This window comes from Strix uralensis, chromosome 3, assembly GCF_047716275.1.
Source record: "Strix uralensis isolate ZFMK-TIS-50842 chromosome 3, bStrUra1, whole genome shotgun sequence".
NCBI lineage: Eukaryota > Metazoa > Chordata > Aves > Strigiformes > Strigidae > Strix > Strix uralensis.
The window spans coordinates 43,841,901-43,861,516 of NC_133974.1; the positions used below are offsets into that span (position 1 = coordinate 43,841,901).

Genomic DNA, 19,616 nt, shown 5'->3' on the forward strand with positions numbered 1-19,616 from the left:
ACTTTACAACGAATATGCCAAGTATAATGCAAATTCAGTTTCTGGATATGTTATCAAGTAATATTTAACAAAGTCGAGAGATAAAAGTTTATCCCAAGAAAGAAAAAAAGAAGGAACAGATGCAACTTGCAGTCTAGCACTGTGTACAGCACATGACAAAGTTTGGAAGGAAAAGCCTGTAGCTTCCTTTTTACCTCACCACGACAAAATGTGCAAATAGCTATAATCCCCTCACCATTTTGCGGGCAATGAAACAACTGTTAATGCATATGGTATTGTAAAATGTTTAACAGTAAAATGCACCCATTTGGCTTTCCCTAGAAATCTGAATTTTTGGACTTGGTGCCCAATCATCTACGTAATTTCTCAGTTCAGTCATATTAAGAGATGCTTCCTACCTTCTGAAATATCACTCTACTGGTCCAATTGAATAAATTTAATTATTTTCCTCCCCACCTCCAACTAACATGAAACAGATGGAAAATACATCACATTAGAAATTCTCAAAGAATTATTTTCTCCTTTGAATATCAATCACTGATTGCAGTGTTCTCCTTACATGCACAACATATTGAGTGAACTCCACTGTGAGAAAAAAAATCAAAGTTAGACCTATTTGGAGTCCACTACAGTTACTGAGAACTTTATTGGGTTTTTGTGGTTGGTTTTTTTTTTTTTTTTTTTTTTTGCCAGAAGAGCTGCAATAAATGATGTTGTAAAAACTGAATATTTCTAAGTACCTTTCTGGTACCTTTGCTAGGTACCTTTCAAGACAATCCTTTAGAATGTACAACTTTCACACCTAAGCCTAGTGCCACGCACCAGCAGACATAAGATCAACAATGAGAAGATAGTGTCCTTGCACATAAGCAAAAGAATCTGCAATTCAAAGTTCAGATTTAAGATTTTGCTTTAAATTACAATTGTGAGCTCTTGGAATTTTTTGGGTCTCTTATGTATGTGTGTTATCATGATAGATCACTGAGGTGGCACAGACTCCTCAGCACATCTATAGTGAAAAGTAATTGGCGTACATCCAAAAAAAAAAAAAAAAAAAAAGATTAATTCAGTTTGAAAGATTGATCACTGAAGAAGGAACACAGGGGAGCTCATTTCCCAGGTTATGCGTTTCACCGCTCACGATTGTTTTCTTCCTTATCCTTCCCAGCATTACCAGTTACTTACATTCATGCAACAAAAAAATCTGGCAACACATCCGGTGCAGAGTTGTCTATAAATCAAAATTCAATTGTTTTAGTATCTGAACTCAATAAATTTCCCACACAGGAGAGAAGCTGTATGCAAAAGGCATACATTCTTCAATCACAGCCAGCCAATCAAGCTAGCATAACACAAATGAAAATCCCCACTGAGTTACAGGCTGAAGAGCTATTTGGAACTACAATGTGGCCATCTACTCCTACCTTTGCTACAATGCAGCCAGATAAGGTATTATTCTGTATCTTTAAAAGACCTTCCTATTGTGTTAAGTTAATTCAGCTGAGCTTTAGCAAGTGTGAGAGAGGAATCACAGACTTCTGCCCGTCCTGACAGAGCACAATGCTTTCTGCCATGAGTAGTCCCAAAGAAGTCACACAGCGTGCCACGTACAAAGTATTTGCAGAAGTGAGCCCTCAGACAGGGCTATAAAAGCTCTGGGTTAAGGAAGCACACGCCAACTTGCTTCTGCTTGATCTGTTACACAGCTTGACAGTAACAGATAGCCAGTTGCATTAGTGTCAACGTTCAGATAAGTTTCTCTCAATATCTGTCACAAAAACCAGACGCAGTATCAGTGTGCCAGCTGTATTATCGGTCACTACATAGCTGATCATACTTAATAACATCCTCAAGCACAGACACGGCTAACAAGTATCACAGACGGCAATTACTATCGTGTGCCACAGTCACACAGATTGTTCTGACTCGGGAGCTGCCAACAGCGCGCATTGGGCGAGTGCCTGCCTCCCACCTTTTCCCTCTCCAATACATTAACTTGCCTCAATATGGAGCCAGAGTTTGTTTTGAAACTCTTAACAGGATCACTGAAAGAAAAGAGGAAAAATACCATAAATGATCCTCTGGACTGTTTCCAGAGTAGCGTATTCTCTTAGCGATTGCTTTGGAAGCAAGCCAAAAAATGGGAAGTGTTCTTGCAAATGAGCACGCTACTATGCTCAAGTACAAGTTATCATTTAATTCTTTTGTCAACATCAGCATAGTTAGAAATTAAGAAGTCTATTTAATAAACAGGTTACTTGAATTCCAGTTACCAAACAACAATTTCTTCTCTATCCCTCCTCCTCATGCTCACTCAGGTCCTGTCCCCCACCCACTTCCCAAAATACAGTGCTTTCTTTTTTGGATACTTTCTCTCCTTTATTGAAAGCCAAATAAAATTGGTATATTAATTACATCAACCATGACTAGGTCTGTAACCAAGAGCAAGTTAACTAAGAAAAGGAAAAAAGTCAGTCGCTCAGAAAAAACCCCATTTGAAAACCTCAAAACAGGCTTCTATGGGACACAGAGCTTAATATTTTTAACAGAGCTTTAATACAGTCTACTGAATGGTTTTGTGGGGGCAGTTTTTCACATTACAATTACACCTAATGAGATCACCCTCCACAGTGTATATAAACCCTCATCCCTTTCCAACAGAACAATGAAAGATTTGTGCAAAGCTACAAAGGCCTCAGATCAACTCCACTCACTTTACCTTGTAAAAATTCATCAAGAACACAATCATGCTTTTTTTTCTGAGGAAAAATTATTAATAAGGAGACTCATTTACTTTGGTTTAGGGTGTCCCTAATCCTACACAGATTTTTAAGTCCTCACACAGACATCTCAGACTCAGCAACTGCTGCCAGTTTTGTTTTTGAGATTATGTAGGTTTTTCCTCTTCACAGGTTTTGTCCAGTTTTTGACTTACAACTTTTCTCACCAACAAATGTCTGCCTATCTTACAATAAAAATACGGTCCTATATAACTCCTTGTGTTATCTTGTGATAAAAATGATAGACCTTGTGTTACACGTACATGAAAATACCTGACTTCTAACAAACTGCCTATTCTCTTGATTTTACTGTAAGAAAAGACAATGAAATATCCTTTCTCATGCTAAGCAAAAATGTGTTACACATGTAGCCCCAGTGACAACAATGTTAAGGGTAAGTATCATTCTAAGAATATGGATAACTGAATCAGTCTGAATTAGAACTGAGTAGGTTCCGATTTGCTAGTGTTTTAAACGAATCACCATGATCCCACAGCAAGCCAGAAGTTTAGAATTAGTTTTATACAAAAAGATATTGTAGAAAGGAAAACATAGTTTATTCTGAAAACTTGGTATTCTGTTTGAAAGATCTATCTTGTGTTTGAATTTTTACACACTCAACAGAAACTTCTAACTCAGTTTTGATTGTGTGCATATTCTTTCCATTACTAATCACACCTCATTCTAAATTTACTTCCTCAGTTTTAGTTTCCTTATAATTCTGTCACAGATCATGTGAAAGAACAAATTGTTTGACTACTCACATCTGAGATTATTGATACAATGTTCTGTATTACCAAGCACTGTACCTCAGCATTACCAAGAGGTACAAGGAACATCACCTTAACCAGTTTAAAATGTTAGTCCTGAATCTATATTTATACTTCATACAACTTTAACTTTTCTTGTTTAAATTTAAAAATGCAGTATGCAACCACTGATTTCCATATCCACAAGGGCTGACTGCTTTAGATTAGACAGTGTGAAGTTTACAGATTAAGGATTCAAAAATTTTAACAGCAGACTGATGATGTATTTATCTTGCAAAAAAAAATAATAAAAGTAAGCTGGTAGAACATGACCTATAATGTATATATTACAGCAAGCTGTATGTTTACTTACGTTCACACGTGTCTCCTTTCTGTTGGTATCCTGCTTTGCAGATACATTTTCCAATAGGCACTAACCATTCTCCCTCTGCACTACAATGCATCTTCGGTGAGTTCTCTGCCTCCTCCTCCGCGCTACTGACACAAGTTCCTCGTACTTCAACTAAAGAGGAAAACTCGGAGCCAGTCACTGTGTCAGGAAAAATAGCTAAGTTCTCAATGATGGACCAGCACTTCTTGTAGTAGACTTTGACAGAGACCAAAGCAATGCAGGCCCCTACATCCTGAAATGCAAGATAGAATCCTTTTTTGGACAAAGGTCCAATTTCTCTCACCTCTGTGTTAAGTTTCATTTTTCTCTCCCCAAGATCACCCTGGGTAAAACTTTCATCTGCTGCAATAGTGTCTATTTTTACATACTGGTTTTCTCGGATATTCCTGCCAGTGTCGTAGTCTGTTTCATAATAATACAAGTTAAAAGTTTCTTTACAAGTCCCCAGAACTCCAGGAAGACTGTTACAATCCCTCAGAGTGAATTTCAGTTCTACAAAAATCCTTTGTGCATTGCTTTTTGCAATCCAGTTAGTCCGAAGCCAGTTGTTTTGGTTTGATTCCATCACCTGGCATACCTGGTATGTTCGTATGGGAGTGTAGTTTTCATCCAGTCCACTAATTTCTTCCCACTAAAACAATAACAAACAGTTAGTAATACAAAACAAGTACACCACCAGATGTAACTACTGTGTGTTTTAAAAGGCCTCATACAAGTCTCCCTCCTTTTTAACAGTACTACTTCATAAAAAGTAGGTTATTGTTAAAATACTCTTAAGCACCCAAATGAAGAAAATACATATTAAAGCAGCTGCAGGTTCTCTCTCACTTCATCTCTTTCCCACATATAAATAAACAAAAATCATTGTCATATCATCAACGCAGTTGTAAAAGGGAAGCTTCAGAGAAGGTGTTCAGTGTGCCAGGTTCTGATTACACACTGGGCTCTCCCACATTTCATTAAGGTCATGACAGTTTTGGATAAGCAAAGACCAAAAGGAGAGAGGCAGCTTTGCTTCCAGAGAAACCTAAAGTCAGTGAAGTCTTAGAAACCAAAATTGCCTAGTGTTACAGTACATACAACTTGTGCACATAAAACTTCCAGTGGAACTTTCAGTTGTACAGAAAGCATGGGGCCAGGTCCTGAAACTTCTCAGTCAGACAATTTTCACTCCTATACAGTGAAAATGGCATAGAGAGAGAGTGTAACAGAAAACAGACAGAATTAAAAATCTGAAAGCAAGAAAACATTTTGGTTGTCCCCTTTTTGTTCAGTCCACCTTCAGTTCTACTTACAAATCAAAGAAGGTAAGCGGGAGTTCCTCACCTCTCATTTTGTTCAGTGGCTGCATCCACATTAAAAGGAGTAAACTTTATTTAGTTGAGAGTTCAAATGAACCATGAGATTACATACATAATTAAGAACAACCCACATGACTGAAAGTTCACTGGTTCAAAGACTGGTTTTTGTTGTTGTTCCCTCTTTATGATACCGACTACATGACAAACTGGTAAGTCTGTAACAGTCCCATATTCTTTAACAGCCTTTGGTGGCGTGGGAATTTGCACCTCTGGCAATGGCAAACCTTTCACTGAAATCAACCAGGCGGATTCGCTCAGGTGTAACCAAAACTATCTGTCTCCCACCTTTTTTCGTATTTCTTGTAACAACTAATTCACTGAAGAAACCACAGCTGTAATAAATTAGGGGAGGGTGGGTTTGAGCTATCCTCTCCCGATGATAGAGGCAACCATAACTTCTCCGTATGGCACTTAGCCCTCTGGCCTTGTGTCAATAATGCACTTAAGCTCACGCTTAAGATCAATGACAGTACTTATAAGCTTAATGGTAAGCATATGCTTAAACGCTTTGTGGGACTAGCACACTCGGCACCTCTGCAGGATGGAGCACCCAGTGACATTCCTGACACCAGTAATCAAGCGTGGAAGGCATTGGTTTCCCAGACTAGGAGTCATGCAGTATACAACACTTTGCAAGCCTATTTGACAGCAAATGAGATCATTTTAATGTTGGTCTAGTGCTCCAAGAAAAAGCAGATGTGGTTGAACGGATGCTGGAAGTTATCACCACAAAATATTTCACAGCTGCAGATGCTGAAATGCACAGAAGTTGTAAATATCAAAGTGCATTTCAAAGACCTACAGTTAATATAGACGTGGTATGTATGGTATTATATATGCATATGGTATTAAACAATTGAAATATATTATCAAATGCTCGTGGAGTTAACTGAACTGATTGCATATGGAAGTGTATTAATCTCAGAACAGAATAAAGTCTATCTTCATAATAGATTTATTATATCTGAATGAGTAAGATTTTTTTTCCCCCCTCTATAAGAACTAATACAAGCAAGGAAAAGAAAAAAAAGGGGCCCTGGACTGAGAATTTGGCTCTGCCACATTGGAAAAGAAAAATAAAAACAAAAAAACCCAACAAAAACTAAAGAAAAGAAAACAAAAAAACCCAAAACACAAAGATGACAAAAAAGGCATGCAGCCTAAAATTTTACTGATTTTTATATTCTCCTTTTCACATCAGGTAGTGTTGGGCTGGGTTGTTTTTTGAGTTGGATTGGGTTTTTTGTTTATTTTTTATCTTGTGTAAGCAGTCCTTCCTCAAAACATCAAGCCAGATTCTGCTGGAGATATTCCAGTCAGACGACGTATCGTATCTTTGAAGTGAAAGTAACTCTAAAGCACCACACAACAGAATCTGACTCCTCGTGTTCTGATGTGGACTGCTCCATCAAAACAACTCCCCGCTGCCCAAAAAAAAAAAAAAACCACCCAAAAAAACCAAAAAGAAAGCAAACCAAAAACCAACAACAAACAAACAAAATACATTTAACATTTTTTGTAATACAACACAAATGAGCCTTCTTGGAGTCAATAGCCCACTACGTGAGGCTAGCTAGTATCAGAGAGATTCTTCTGCTACAGTCAAGGAAGACAACACAAAACACTAAATTCAGATAAGCCCTACTTTATGTTACCCCTAACATTGAACACTAAAGTCCTTCCATATTTTCCCAAAGCCATGTAACAAGATTTTTCCTAAAAACATAAGGAAATATGACTTATGATTCAATTATATAATCACAGAACTATCACTGCAAGTAGTCCACTGGAGGTGTACCTGCTTCTCTGCGGGCAAAAAAATACATCAGTATTTCAGGATATGTTTTTGTCTATGCCATCTGAGGTCATGTGTCATTAAAGTATTTTTAAAGTGATCAATTCCATGATAGCTTTTACAGCAATAAAATTCAATCCTTCTTTGTCCTGCTGCAACATATGGTAATATACATGTAATTCCATTTGAATATGTCTTGTTCTATTGGTTTCAATATATGATATTTTAACTTCTTAGCTATCTTAACAATGTTTGAGATCATTGTTAGATGTAACATTTGCAGCTGAATGAGGCTTTTAACAACTGCCTGGCTGATATATTCTGTACTGTGATGGTGCAGTAGTTTCTCTCAAGAAGATTTTCTGTGTTTATTCCCATGAAGTCTTTATTGCATAGTAGAAAATTCACTAATTAAAACTAGAAAAACATTTATTTTCAAAATTACATTATTAAAATGGCACTGTTATGTTATTTTACAGGTAACTTTCTGAACATCTTCATGCATACAAATCCAGCTATTAGTTTTGATTCACTTTTAATTACTGACTGAAATTGGCTTCTATCTCTGAAAACTGCCTTTTACTATTTGTTGAATTGGACACTACTTTCATCTTTCAGTATGCTGACATGTGTAACATGTGTTGACATGTCTTTCATTATCTACAGGTTAGCCTAATATAATTGCCACCAAGCTAATCTTTCAAACACCTCTGGTGAAGGCTTCAATCAGTGCAAAACGCTAATGCCGAGGTTATTAGCCATCATACGTGTTGAGCTCACATTACATTCTTTCTAAAGTCCTTAGATTCGTTTCCAGTTTATGCTTGTATTGATTTTACGATCTTGCTTTTAAAGAAAGACACTTTCGGATTTTCATTCTTCTTATTTAAAGGATTTGTTACACTTTTATATCCCCACTCACACTTCACGCTCTTCTGGCTCCAATTTCTTAATGCACTGAAGATTAAGGGCCTGATCCCCCAAGTCCTTGTTCATGCAATGAGTTGCAATGGATTCAGCGAGACCGCTTCCATGAGTAAAAACGGTCCATATTATTTATGATTTTCCAGACTGAGTTAAGGTAGGACTGAGCTAAGGTAGGACAATATACCTATTATATCTTTCTGAAAATGTTCTTCTTCAAGGCTTGAGGAAGAAGGGGGTTTATACGACTTTCAATTCAGATTGAAAGCAGCATTTCTCAATTTTATGTATATAATAAATAATAACACCACTGTTTCTAAACTTCTTATTTTTTATAATGATGTAGTTTACAATGGTACAACTCATGGAGTACCATGAGAATAATTTGTAAGCAAGCTGGAGGAGGCCTTAACCACAAAATTCGTGCCTAGTTCCAGATATCAAGCTCCTCAAGACTTAGGGATGTTTCAAGTTTGGAATGTCATTTCAAACACATCTGCAGTATAAATGTTTTTATTTTAGAGCAGTTCAATCTGTGCTATTCAATTACAAAGAAAACATCGTAAACAAATTTATGATCACCCATTATACAGAAAATGAAAAACATATTTTTAGAAAGTTTCCACACAGAAGTAAATCTGCTGTTTCTAAAAGAAGAAGGAAAAAGTGATTTAAAATACCATGTCATAAATATACAGAGCTTTCTGGTACAGCACAAAGGATTACACTACAAAATATAAAGGTACAGAGAACATTTAGGTGAGTTTCTGAAGAGAGTCTTCCTTTTAATTAGCCTGTACATTTGTACACTGTAACCTGAGGTACACTTCTTTCCATTCTAAAAATGAAAAAGCTGTAAACTTTTAGTACAATTATTGAGAGAAATAGGAGGGGGAGCTTGTTTAAAGAAAGTCTTTCAATTACTTTGGCAAAATAACTACACATCTTTAGGAATTTAACTTTTGCCTGGAGTACCTACCCCATTGGGAGGAGAGGAAATCCATTCCAACTCTGTCTGTTGTGCTTTAGAGTCCAGCAGTATTACTAAAAAAGAAAAAAAAAAAAAAAACACTGTTTGTTAAATATAATAAGTGGGAATATAAAACCAAAGAACAAAGTCTGAATAGAAAAGTGATTAAAAAAATACAACCTTTGTACAAATTAATTTTTTTAAAAATATGAAGAAAAAATATTATCTGCAACCACAACTATGCATTTACTTGTACAGAAATTATTAAATTATTATGTACCATCCACATATAAGCAGATATACATTAATCTTAACGATTGCTTAAATCAAAGTGTATTGTTTTTCTTAGTGCTCTAAACTATTAGTAATCAGTCATTAAGATGCATGCTTCCTTCATCTCCTTTGTCATAAGAAGGACATTTCCCATATGCAGGTTATTACAATGAGCTTAAAACAAATACACACCAACACTTCAACACTTTTCCAAACTGGTTTAGATGGGGCTAGTCTATACCTTAACGGCAGTTGCACTGCAAAAGCAATGGTCTCTTTGAGTTTGAAAGGAAAAAAATATGTCCCTTACGTGATAAAGCAGTAATTCTATAAACAAATGACAACCAGGAATAGAGAAAATAAAGACTCTGCAATTACTTCACACTTTGCATACCTAAAATACTACATACACAAAATCAGACTAATTCACTTTATGGTAATAGCTTACTAAAATCTTCACGTCACTATATCCAGTGACACTTCTATACAAAAAGAGATCAGTTCTAGTAGCACCACAGTTATTTACAGCTAAATGTAACCCCATCTAGGAAAGTGGTTAATCACAGTCAAATAAACCAAGTCTTACATATTTTACAGTACATATTGGAGGTTACATTACTGATGTTCTGTTACCTCCGAGCATACATTTCTATATATGTCTTATAGTTCAGTTATAGCTATAAGCTTCTTTCTTAGCATATTATTATAAGTTTCTGTAAGACTTTCAAATGGTACACATGTTAATCTGTAATGCTCAAATAAAATTTTAAAAAAGTGAAATAATTTGCTGTAATACCTTCTTTCAAACAACCAAAGCTGTAGAGTGATCAACCATATATCTAGGTTTGGTATACTTTGAAGATTCCTTCAAAGCTGCACATTTAACTTCATATTTCTATTTGATTAAATAAAAAGATTTCTAATTTAAGTCTATTCAGTATATTTTTAGCTATAAAGCTATTTATAACTTTATACACAGCATTTAAGCACTGGTATTTCAGCACATGATTTAAGGCCATAACTTGAAGTAACTTTTGTTAGGTCTTTTGAAATGGTTATAATTCTGGCTTCGTCCCTTTCTCCTGGTAGCATTTAACACAAAATTTCAGTGAATTACTAGAAAGATGAGATGACTACAAAAGTTATTTAAAGGTTCATACAGTAACATCCGGAATGCTAGCTGAACACAAAACGGTAGCTTCCAGGCCTGTATTTCAGTAATAAAGTGGAACTACTCATTAAGGAAGTTTGATAGTCTCTCTCTTAGAATGATTATCTGCTTATTTCGTCAAGCTTGGATTCAAGGGGTTTTACTTTGTAACACTTTCTATAGAAAAGCAGGTGGTGTATGTGGTGGTTTGTTAAACAAGAACATTTATAATGGTCCTGGAAAAAAGGTACCACGAAAAATTTAACCATTTCAGCACCAGCACAACGTCCCGTGGCTGCAATTCATTATACTCTTTATTTGGCAGCAATTCTCCACCACATAGCAACGGGTGGGCACATCCCAGAAAGAAAAGGCAACAAACAAACAAACATAAAACCCTGCTCCGCAAAGAGAACGTGGCGTTTCCGTGTGGCACCGAAAGTTGCTGGGGAAGAGCTTTCCAGGGCAGCGGCTGGCGCGCTGCTCCCAGCCCGGGCTGTGCGGCGCTGGGAGGCGATGCGGAGGACGGCGCCGAGCTCCGCGCACCCTGTCCGCAGCCGCGCGGGGATACGCAGGCTCCCGCGGATATGGAGCCTCCCGCGTGCGGGGCACGCCGAGCCCTCGGGCGCGGTCCCTCCGCGGGGGCGCAGCTGGCCGCGCTCCGCGTGAGGCGAGGAGGGGCGGGGGGGGAAGACGCCGCTCAGGGCCCCTGTCGGCGGCGCGGCGGGACAGAGCGCGGAAGGCGGCGTAAAAAGCGGCGGGCGAAGCGCGGGGGTGCAGCCGCGGAGAAGAGGCTCCGCGGGGCGCCGCGCAGGTGAGGAGCAGCGGCCTCTCGCCTCCGCGGGGAGCCGCAGCCGCGCACCCACCCCGGGCGCTGCGCGGGGCTGAGCGCAGGCGGCCGCGCCTTCGCGCTGAGGAGCGGGGCTTGGCGGCCGGGCAGCGGCGGAGCGCCGGTACGGCGGTCACCGCCGGCACGCACAGCCAGCCCCGCAGCCGCCGCTCTCGGGAGGGAGCGCCCGGGACAGCAGCCCCGGAGCAGAGCCCCGAGGTCTCGTAGCCAGGGAGCGGAGGGATAGGACCGAACCCCCCTCCCTCTCCCCTGGGGGAGCGGTCGCAGCGGCCCCGCGTCTGCGCTCGCCTCGAGGGTCCCGGCCGCGGCGCTGGCAGAGGGCTCCGCAGGTAACGCGGGACCCCCTCGCTTGGAGAGGCGGGCGGACCCTGCCCCGCTCCTCTCCGGCAGCTCACCGCGGCTTTTGTTTAGCTACAGAAAGGAAACTCGGAAAACTTTTCCCATCCCTCTTCAGTACCCAGCGGGGAGCGGTGGGAAACCACGAGGGGCTGCTCCCGCCACCGGCCCTTTGGCGAGGCCGGGGGGGGAAGCTGCAAACTTACTTTTTTTTTTTTTTTTTTTTTTTCCTCCCCCTCGCTCTTTCTTCCGCACAAGTCTTTTGCGCTTGCAGCAGGTAGCCGCTATCAATCCCTGTCTGCCGCTCGCCCCCTCCTGACCCTCCTTAGGCTAGGATGATTTTCCCCAAGCATCCACACATTAGACATACACACACTTCTATGTATAGACGCATATCTGTACACAGCCATTGCACACACAAACACGAGGCAGACAACCGCCGGGAGGCACCGGCGCAGCCCCGATCGCGGCGCAATCCGCAGGGCAGAGCGGGGCAGGCAGCCCGCACCCTCCCTGCCTGCCTCCCTGCCCGGCCCTTCCCCGCTCCCCGCCCTACGGCCACGCGTTAGTACTCCCCGTGTGGGGGTCTCTGTGCTTTACAGCCCCTCCAAATAAACTTTCGAAAGGCTGCTAACGAAAGGCGCTCTCCTCTTTCCCTCTCTAACCTCGCCATCGCCTTCTTCTCTTAAGGGCAGAGGACATTTTAATTGCGGGATATTTTATTTAAGCTTCGGTTACAAGCTCGAAACGGCATTTCACTGCATGCCAACGGTTTGATGAAAAATATTGACGTATTCAGCTGAGGGGGCAAAACCCCAAACGCATACATATGCAGAGATACCGAAAAAGCCCCTGACTCCCCCTTCCCCGTCGTCGTCGTCGTCGTCCTCCGTCCCCCCCCCGAAGATGGAGATGGACCTTCGCCTTTGGCTGTCAGACGCGAGCAGGGCGCTCCTTTAAATCATTTCGGATTTCCTCAGCGTGAGAAAAGAGATTCTCAGATGGACTTTGTGAATGATTTTATGCACCTCCGTCAGCCTCTGATAGAAAACTGCCTGTTTTGTCTCTGTGCACGGGGGAAACAAACGTCCGGGGTTCGCCTTACACAGGTACCAGGGTTGGATTGATGGTTATCAGGAAGCCCCGTTGTGATACGCAGATGGTGCAAAACATCCATCCCTAAACCTCTCTCTCTCTCTAGCGATGCCGGGGGAGAGCACACACGTTGCAGGCACACGACGCCAGGCTGTATGTACCCCCTAAATGCATGCCCAGCCTGCATGGCCAGGAGGTGCAAAACTGCACCCCGATGCTCCTTCCCGCGGTCCGTGCACGGCCCCGCGGGGCCGGAGCGCCGCAGGCCCCCGGTGGGCAGTGGCGCGGAGCTGCCCCGCAGCCCCTGTCCCGCAGCCTCCGCCCCGCGCCGTGCCTTGCCTCCCACCAAACGTCCCGAGCCCTGAAACTCGGCCCTCGGCCCCCGCGGCCCCCGCAGCCCCCACCCGGGGAGCAGCGAGGTGAGCCCCCCTCCCTGCGCCTCGTCGGGAGGACCGAGGCTGCCACGGGAGCGCGAGGCTCCCCTGCGGGGGTCCCCGGGCCGGGGGCTGCCTCCCCAGCCCCGTGCCTCTTCATCACGTGCAAATGCCTCGCAAACCTCATTCCTGAGAGCAGAGGCAGTTGTCCCGATCTCTCTCACACACACACGCACCCCCTCAGAGAATGCCTTGCTCTTCCCTCCCCCCTACCTCACCTAAAAAAAATGTCTTTTTTTTTTTTTTTTTTTTTTTTAAGCGGGCCGGGGGGGGCTGACGGGCAGCTCGCAGTGGCAGGCAGGTCCTCCGCTGAGCCACCACACAGACTTCGTGTGCAAAAGCAATAAATAACCCAAACTTTTGTTTTCCGCATCACCTTACCTTCTTTTGCAGCCTGTGCCTCCCCCGTGTGTGCAAAGCGGAACAGCCAGACTGAGCACAAAATAATCCAAGAAGGGAGCCTACTTTGGAAAACCATGGTGCAGGAGCGGGGTGATTTTATATTTCTAGCTATAGATCTCTAGACACTGCCGCTGCCGCCGCTTGGTGGGTGCTAGAGGACGGTGGAGAATTTGCTCTGCTAGTCTCTGGCTCGGCGCTCGCTCGCTCCCTCCCTCCCGGCTGCCTTTCTCCTCCTTCTCCTCTTCCTCCTCCTCCTCCTTCTTCTTCTCCTCCTCCGCCTCCTCCTCCGCGCCGCTGACCGGCTCCCGCACCGGGCCGGCCGCCCGCCAGCCCCGACTGCAGCCCGGCCGCCCGCGCCGCACTCCGATAATATCAATTAGGGCGAGGGGGCGGGACCGGAGCGGCAGGATGGCCGGTCCCTCAACCTGACTGACAGCCACCGTCGGCCAAACAACAACGGCCCTCGGCGCCCGGCAGGCCGAGCCGGCGCCTGAGTCGTCGCGGCCGGGGGGGCGGGGTCGTCGGTGTCACCCAATGAGCGTGCGGCGGTGTCGGGTTGCTCCCGGTGCCGGGGAGCCGCGGGCTGTGCGCGGGGTGACGGCGGTGGGGCCGAGCCGGCGGCCGGGAGCGGGGCGCTGGGCCAGGTCGGCGCCCGGGGCTGCCCCGCACGTCTGGAGGCGGCCGACCGGCGGGAGCGAGCGGGGCGGCCGGGCGGCCCCCAGGGCTCCGTGCGCTCTCCCCGTGCCGCAGCGGCCGGGGTAGGGAGCGAGGATCGTCCCAGCCGGGGCCCGGCCCCAGCCCGAGCCGCCCCTGGTGGGTCCCGGCGCTGCCCTCGGCGCGGTGCCCGCCCGTGGCCGGGCCGAGCGCGCACCTGGGCCGCTGCCACCGAAAGGGAAACTTCGGCAGGAGCTGCGGGAGGGAGCCCCGAGACAGTCCTCTGCCGAAAGTCAAGTTGCTCAGGGCTGACATCAATTGGGCTCCCTGCCCTTTGTTTTATCTGGGGTTTTCCGTCCTGCGCCTCCGATTTTCCCCAAATACGAAGAACAGGTTAATGACAGTACAGATACTGGGGGGGGGGGGGGGGGAATGGGCGGTTTCTTCCCCCCCCCCCCCCCCCCCCACGTCGGGTGTAACCTGAAGCGAGGGTAATCCGTTAACGAGACAATTTAAACATGAGGTGGAGGGGACGAAAAAAAGAAAAAAAAACAAAACAAAAACAAAAAACACAAAAAACCCCCAAAACAAAACAAACAAACAAACAAACAAAAACCACAAGGGAGAGAGGAACTTGGCAAATCTCTTTTGTCAGCGCTCACCCTACGGGCCCGGGAGTGCTTTCCCCGGGGATCCGTTATGCCCCCATCCCTTCGCTCTCCCTTCCCCAAACCCACTCTTGGTCCTTCCACGAGTGAAACAACAGAGCGACACAAGAACTTACCGTTCCCCGAAGGAGGCTGCCGAGCCCGGGGCGCTGCGACGGGCACGGTGCCCCCGGCGGCCTCGGTGGGAGCGCTCGGGGCCGGGGCCGGGGCCGCGCAGCCCACGCGGCAGGAGGCGGTGGCTCCGGCTGCGCTCCCCGCTCCGCGCCCCCTGCGGAGCCCCGGCACGGCTCCTGTCCCAAACTCTGCCCTGCGCACCTTCCGGGGGCTGCGTACAGCTCCGCTAAAAGTGCATCTCTGTGTCCTGTCGGAGGATAGAAATGCGATGTAAACGGAATAAGTGGTTATTGTCTTGGAAGCAGGCGAAGGGCAGAGGAGAGCAGGGGGTGTAATTGTAATTCGGTGGCAAGATGATGCGAGAATCTGAAACGATCCCCGCGCAAAAGGGGACGCTGATACAGAAAATGTTATGCCACCAATGGAAATTTAAATTTGGGGGAATTGTTTATGCGACCTTCAGGTAGATAAAGCAAAATTAGAATTAATAATAATAACATGCTCAGCATTGTCGGCTCAACAGCCACCATACTCCAGGCTTTGAGCACTTTCCCTGTGGTCTCCCCGTTACTTCTGAGAATAGTGTGTAGGTAGCCTCAAAAATGCCCTGTATTCCTTTCACTTGCTGAATAATTAATATTCACGGCTTAGAATATGACAGGTTTTGCATTTCCTTCAGAAGGCTCTTTTGATACTCTGGATACCATGATGAGTGTAGGCAAAGTACATGCTCTTGATTCTCATCCTCTCTCATCTGTCACTCCCATCCTCATGCGTGTGTACCTAGAAAGGGGAGCTGTACAGAACCGTGAGTTTGCTTATCTTCTTTCAAAAAGATTATTTTATTTTAAATACTTACATGCAGGTATTTTGTAACTTCCTTGCAAATTTTCATAGGTAAAGCTAGTTTTCATGTGGCATACGTTGTAACAGTGATTAAAGCAGATGTAGGAAGTCTTTAACCTAGTTAGTCCTCTACGATTTCCTAGCATAAAGTGCAGGTATTTCACTACAACATCATTAACTCAAAAAGACAATTTTTAAGCTACAGAATGTATTTTTTAAAAAAAAAAAGTGATTTGTATTTGGACATTGAATGACTATGTTCATAAAAATGCAAGAACTTACTAAATAAACAAACTGACAGGAGAAAGGCTCAAATGGTGATGCGATATATCCATGTCCTGCATATAGTATTAGGCCAGACACTTACTTTCATCATCACCTGCATTTACACAGGCTATATTGTACTGTATTGTACAATCTAATATTGTATGTATATAGGGACTGTACACATACAAGGATACTTAAAATTATGTAAATATATTAACCACACAAAGGATATATGTGCACATGACTGAGTGTATAAAGAAACTAAATAAAAGATTTTTTTAAAAAAAAGCATATATTTCTCTTCCCAATCAACTCATTTTAAATGCCCTGTCTTCCTGATAATTGTAAATTGAGCTAAAGATGACATATTACATGTACTGCTTCCTTAAAAGAGTCATGCATGTATTCACAGTTACACCAAAACAATCCATATACATTGAGAGGGTATTTTAGAGTGTGGGTTTTTTTAATTGTGCTTCTTATACATTGAATCTTTGTGAAATTGATTCAGAAATTGAAATCCTTTTTAGCGATTTTATTTTTTCCTTTTCCTGTGCTTCTTTGTAGTGTTTTCTAATACTTCATTGTATTCTGTAGGATGCACAGCCTGTATTGCATCTCATCCAGCTGAGCGTTGGATCTTCTGCGAACAAAAACAGAAAAGAGAGATATTACAACTGAACCAAAATACTCAAGCTAAATGCACTACAACCCTCAGATTTGGTATCAAAATCTCTGAGAGAAGAAGAAAAAAAGAAAAGAAGAAAAGAAAAAAAGAAAAAGCAACTGGGAACTTCATTCAACTCAATGTGTTACAATTCAGACACCATCAAAGTAAATGGTTAACTGGAACAGAACAATGTAATCAAAGATACTAATGTTGCTTTTTCATTTTATTCTGTTTTGTCATTTTCTCTTACTCCAAATCTGTAGTCCAGATTCTGTCTTTTATTTAAACTTGCGTATAGTTAGAATGGCTTTCTTGATATTACCTAGATTTCCTATACTGATACTAGCTTGATACTAGCTGAGTTTCCCCATATTGAATTGCAGTGGTCTAAGCAGACTTTGGAGAAATATTTAAAGAATTTTCTCCTTAAAACTGGCTTAGTCTATCTTCACCACGTAACTCAATCTGAAATTGTGATACAAGAAATATGGGATGAATTCTAAGGCTATACAAGATTACATAAGGAAATGAGCATGGTTTGAAAGTAGTTAAAAAATTCTGTTTTCACAAATTCCCTTTTTGTAGGATTCAAACATTCCTTCTTGGCTACCCTGTGCAGGGCTGAAGCAGAATTTCAATAGCTTCAAAAAGGTGTTGAAGGTTAGCCTCAGACGTAGTTTATGAAAATGATATTGAGTCTTGGTTCTGTCCACAGAAGAATCATCCTTCAAACTGGTTTTGACCAAAAACATTTGAACTGTGTTTTACAGTAGTAAAAGTAGAAATTAGACTTAAGTAATAGAAGAAGATTTTTTTAAACCCTGAGTTTGGTCATTTGTGGTCATAATCTAAGCAATCCCTAAGCAATCCTTTACCTGTGCATGAGGTTTTCTGTGAAATATGCAGTACACATTTTTTGTACAATTTTTGCAGAATTTTTGACATAAAAATGCAGTGTGTTCATGAAAATTGACTTTTAAGTAATATGTGTATAATAAATCGTTATATGAGACTTTGCATTTAGTCCTGTATGGCACTTACATTCCGAATCTGGACCAGAGATTAATTTTCCATATGCTGTCAATTTCAGATCTTCTGATCTTCTGGTGTATTTATAAGTGAGAATAGCTCTATTATAGTAACAAAGTCAATGCATTAAATAAATATTACTGATTCATAAAGAAATTGTAGAGAATTGAGACAGGCTTGTTTGAAAAGCATTCTCATAAAAAAAGTCCTGTCTATAGTTGAAATGTCAGTTTTGTTTTGTTTTGTTTTTTTTTAAAAAAACTATTTAGTTAGCACAAATCAAAAATAGCGCTATAAACCTTCACACTTTAAAGTCTTCACATACATCAGAATGGTAATAACGATTCACTGTCAAATTTTCTCTCAGGGGATTTAATGTTATACACCATGCAAAATAGATACTTAGATTCTGTTTTCCAAATCTATGAATTTTCAACACACTTGAAAAACACTGTCCAGAAATAGAGGTAAGATGGTGTGTAATCTTGCCATTTAATGGAAATGAAATGCATTCTATAGAACAATACAAATTAAATTCACATTAAATATATATGTGAACATGAAATTCCTTTCCCAAGAAACAGTAGCAAAGAGTTGTATGGGATCCAAAAATATGTTGCATCTGGGTCCTATAAGACTGCTTCCCCTGATAAATCTGAATTTGAAAACTGTTTTACTGAGGAACAACAGCCTTTGGAGAGTATACTGTCTCTGTGTTGATCACTCTTCAGAGACTGTTAGTATATCTCATTGTGCTGTGGACTTTCCCTGGGAAGCCCGGGCAGGGCAAGCCAGTGCCATTACCCTGCAGTAGCATCTGGAGATATTCTGAAAGGAGATAATTTCCATTTCATCTGAATTAAAAGAAAGCCTTTGTGCCCAGGTGCAACAAGAAGTAACCACACACATAAGCACATTGTTGATTTCAATACTCTACAAGATTCAAAGTTCCAATTTTCCTAGAATGTTTGTCATACTAAAAATTGTGCACGGAAGAGCCTTGTCATAAGTATAGCTAATACTTATTTTAGTTAACTAGTTGTAAGTAGCAGATAAACTGTAACAATCTGCTCCAGTAAGGTTAGTATCTTCCTGTTCTTCCTTAGTAAAAGTAACATCTGATCACTTCCATCTGTGACAGTCGTAGATTCTTCTTTCAGCCCAGCTGAGGTGAAAAATCAGACCCAGTAGATTTCCTGTTTCCATATATTACCTCCTTTTACAGTCAGTCTCAATCTCTTGATTTCCTTATGGTTCTGTGAAAGAGCATGGAAGCATCTCTCCTCTCAATCTCCCTTCTGTGTTAGGAGGTAGGAGGGGGAAGGATGAAAGAACAGATGCAATAACCCTTATTTAGTTCTGAAATAAACTACAGATTGCAATGGCAGGAGTTCCAGTGCTTTCACCTCTAGATCCAGGAAGTGTAGTGATGTGGAGCATCACTACTTATAGGAAAGCTGCCAAAGTGTTTGGGAGAAGGTGTTCCTTGAAGTAGAATAACTTAAGGATTGCATGCCTCAGGAGTACAACCCTCTGCAGATTTCCCTCTTTGCCATCTTTCACATATTCTCATACTCTTGTCAAGCTTCCATGCACATATATTGCCACTTCTATCCTGGTCTGTAGATTTACCTCCCCAAATCTGATCTCTCATTATCCACTGCAAGTAAACCAGATTTCTGACAAGTAATACACATACTAATTTGTGGAAGTTTGTTTTATCCTAAGATAGTGGATGCTTAGCAGATATGCTAAATCACAAGACCTTACATACTTAATTTTATCTCCTCCAAATGTGGAAGTTCATGTGATAATGAGTTTCATGGGTAAGTAATGT

General features: G+C 42.5%; 1 protein-coding gene across 6 annotated transcripts in view; it reads right to left on the reverse strand.

Moving 5' to 3' along the window:
* Positions 1-13,748, reverse strand: part of EPHA7 (EPH receptor A7) — a 170,817-nt gene extending 157,069 nt beyond the window's left edge. For 5 of the 6 annotated variants that reach the window (XM_074862103.1, XM_074862106.1, XM_074862101.1 and 2 more), the window contains exons 1-3: positions 13,511-13,748; positions 9,001-9,065; positions 3,903-4,572 (exon numbers count right to left, since the gene is read on the reverse strand). In XM_074862103.1, coding sequence (XP_074718204.1) covers positions 3,903-4,572; positions 9,001-9,065; positions 13,511-13,607 — 832 coding nt within the window. In that variant the 5' untranslated portion in view covers positions 13,608-13,748. Of the gene's footprint in view, positions 1-3,902; positions 4,573-5,236; positions 5,278-9,000; positions 9,066-13,510 lie in introns of those variants that run through there. The other variant, XM_074862107.1, reaches the window with a different exon arrangement.
* Positions 13,749-19,616: the final 5,868 nt, after the last annotated feature.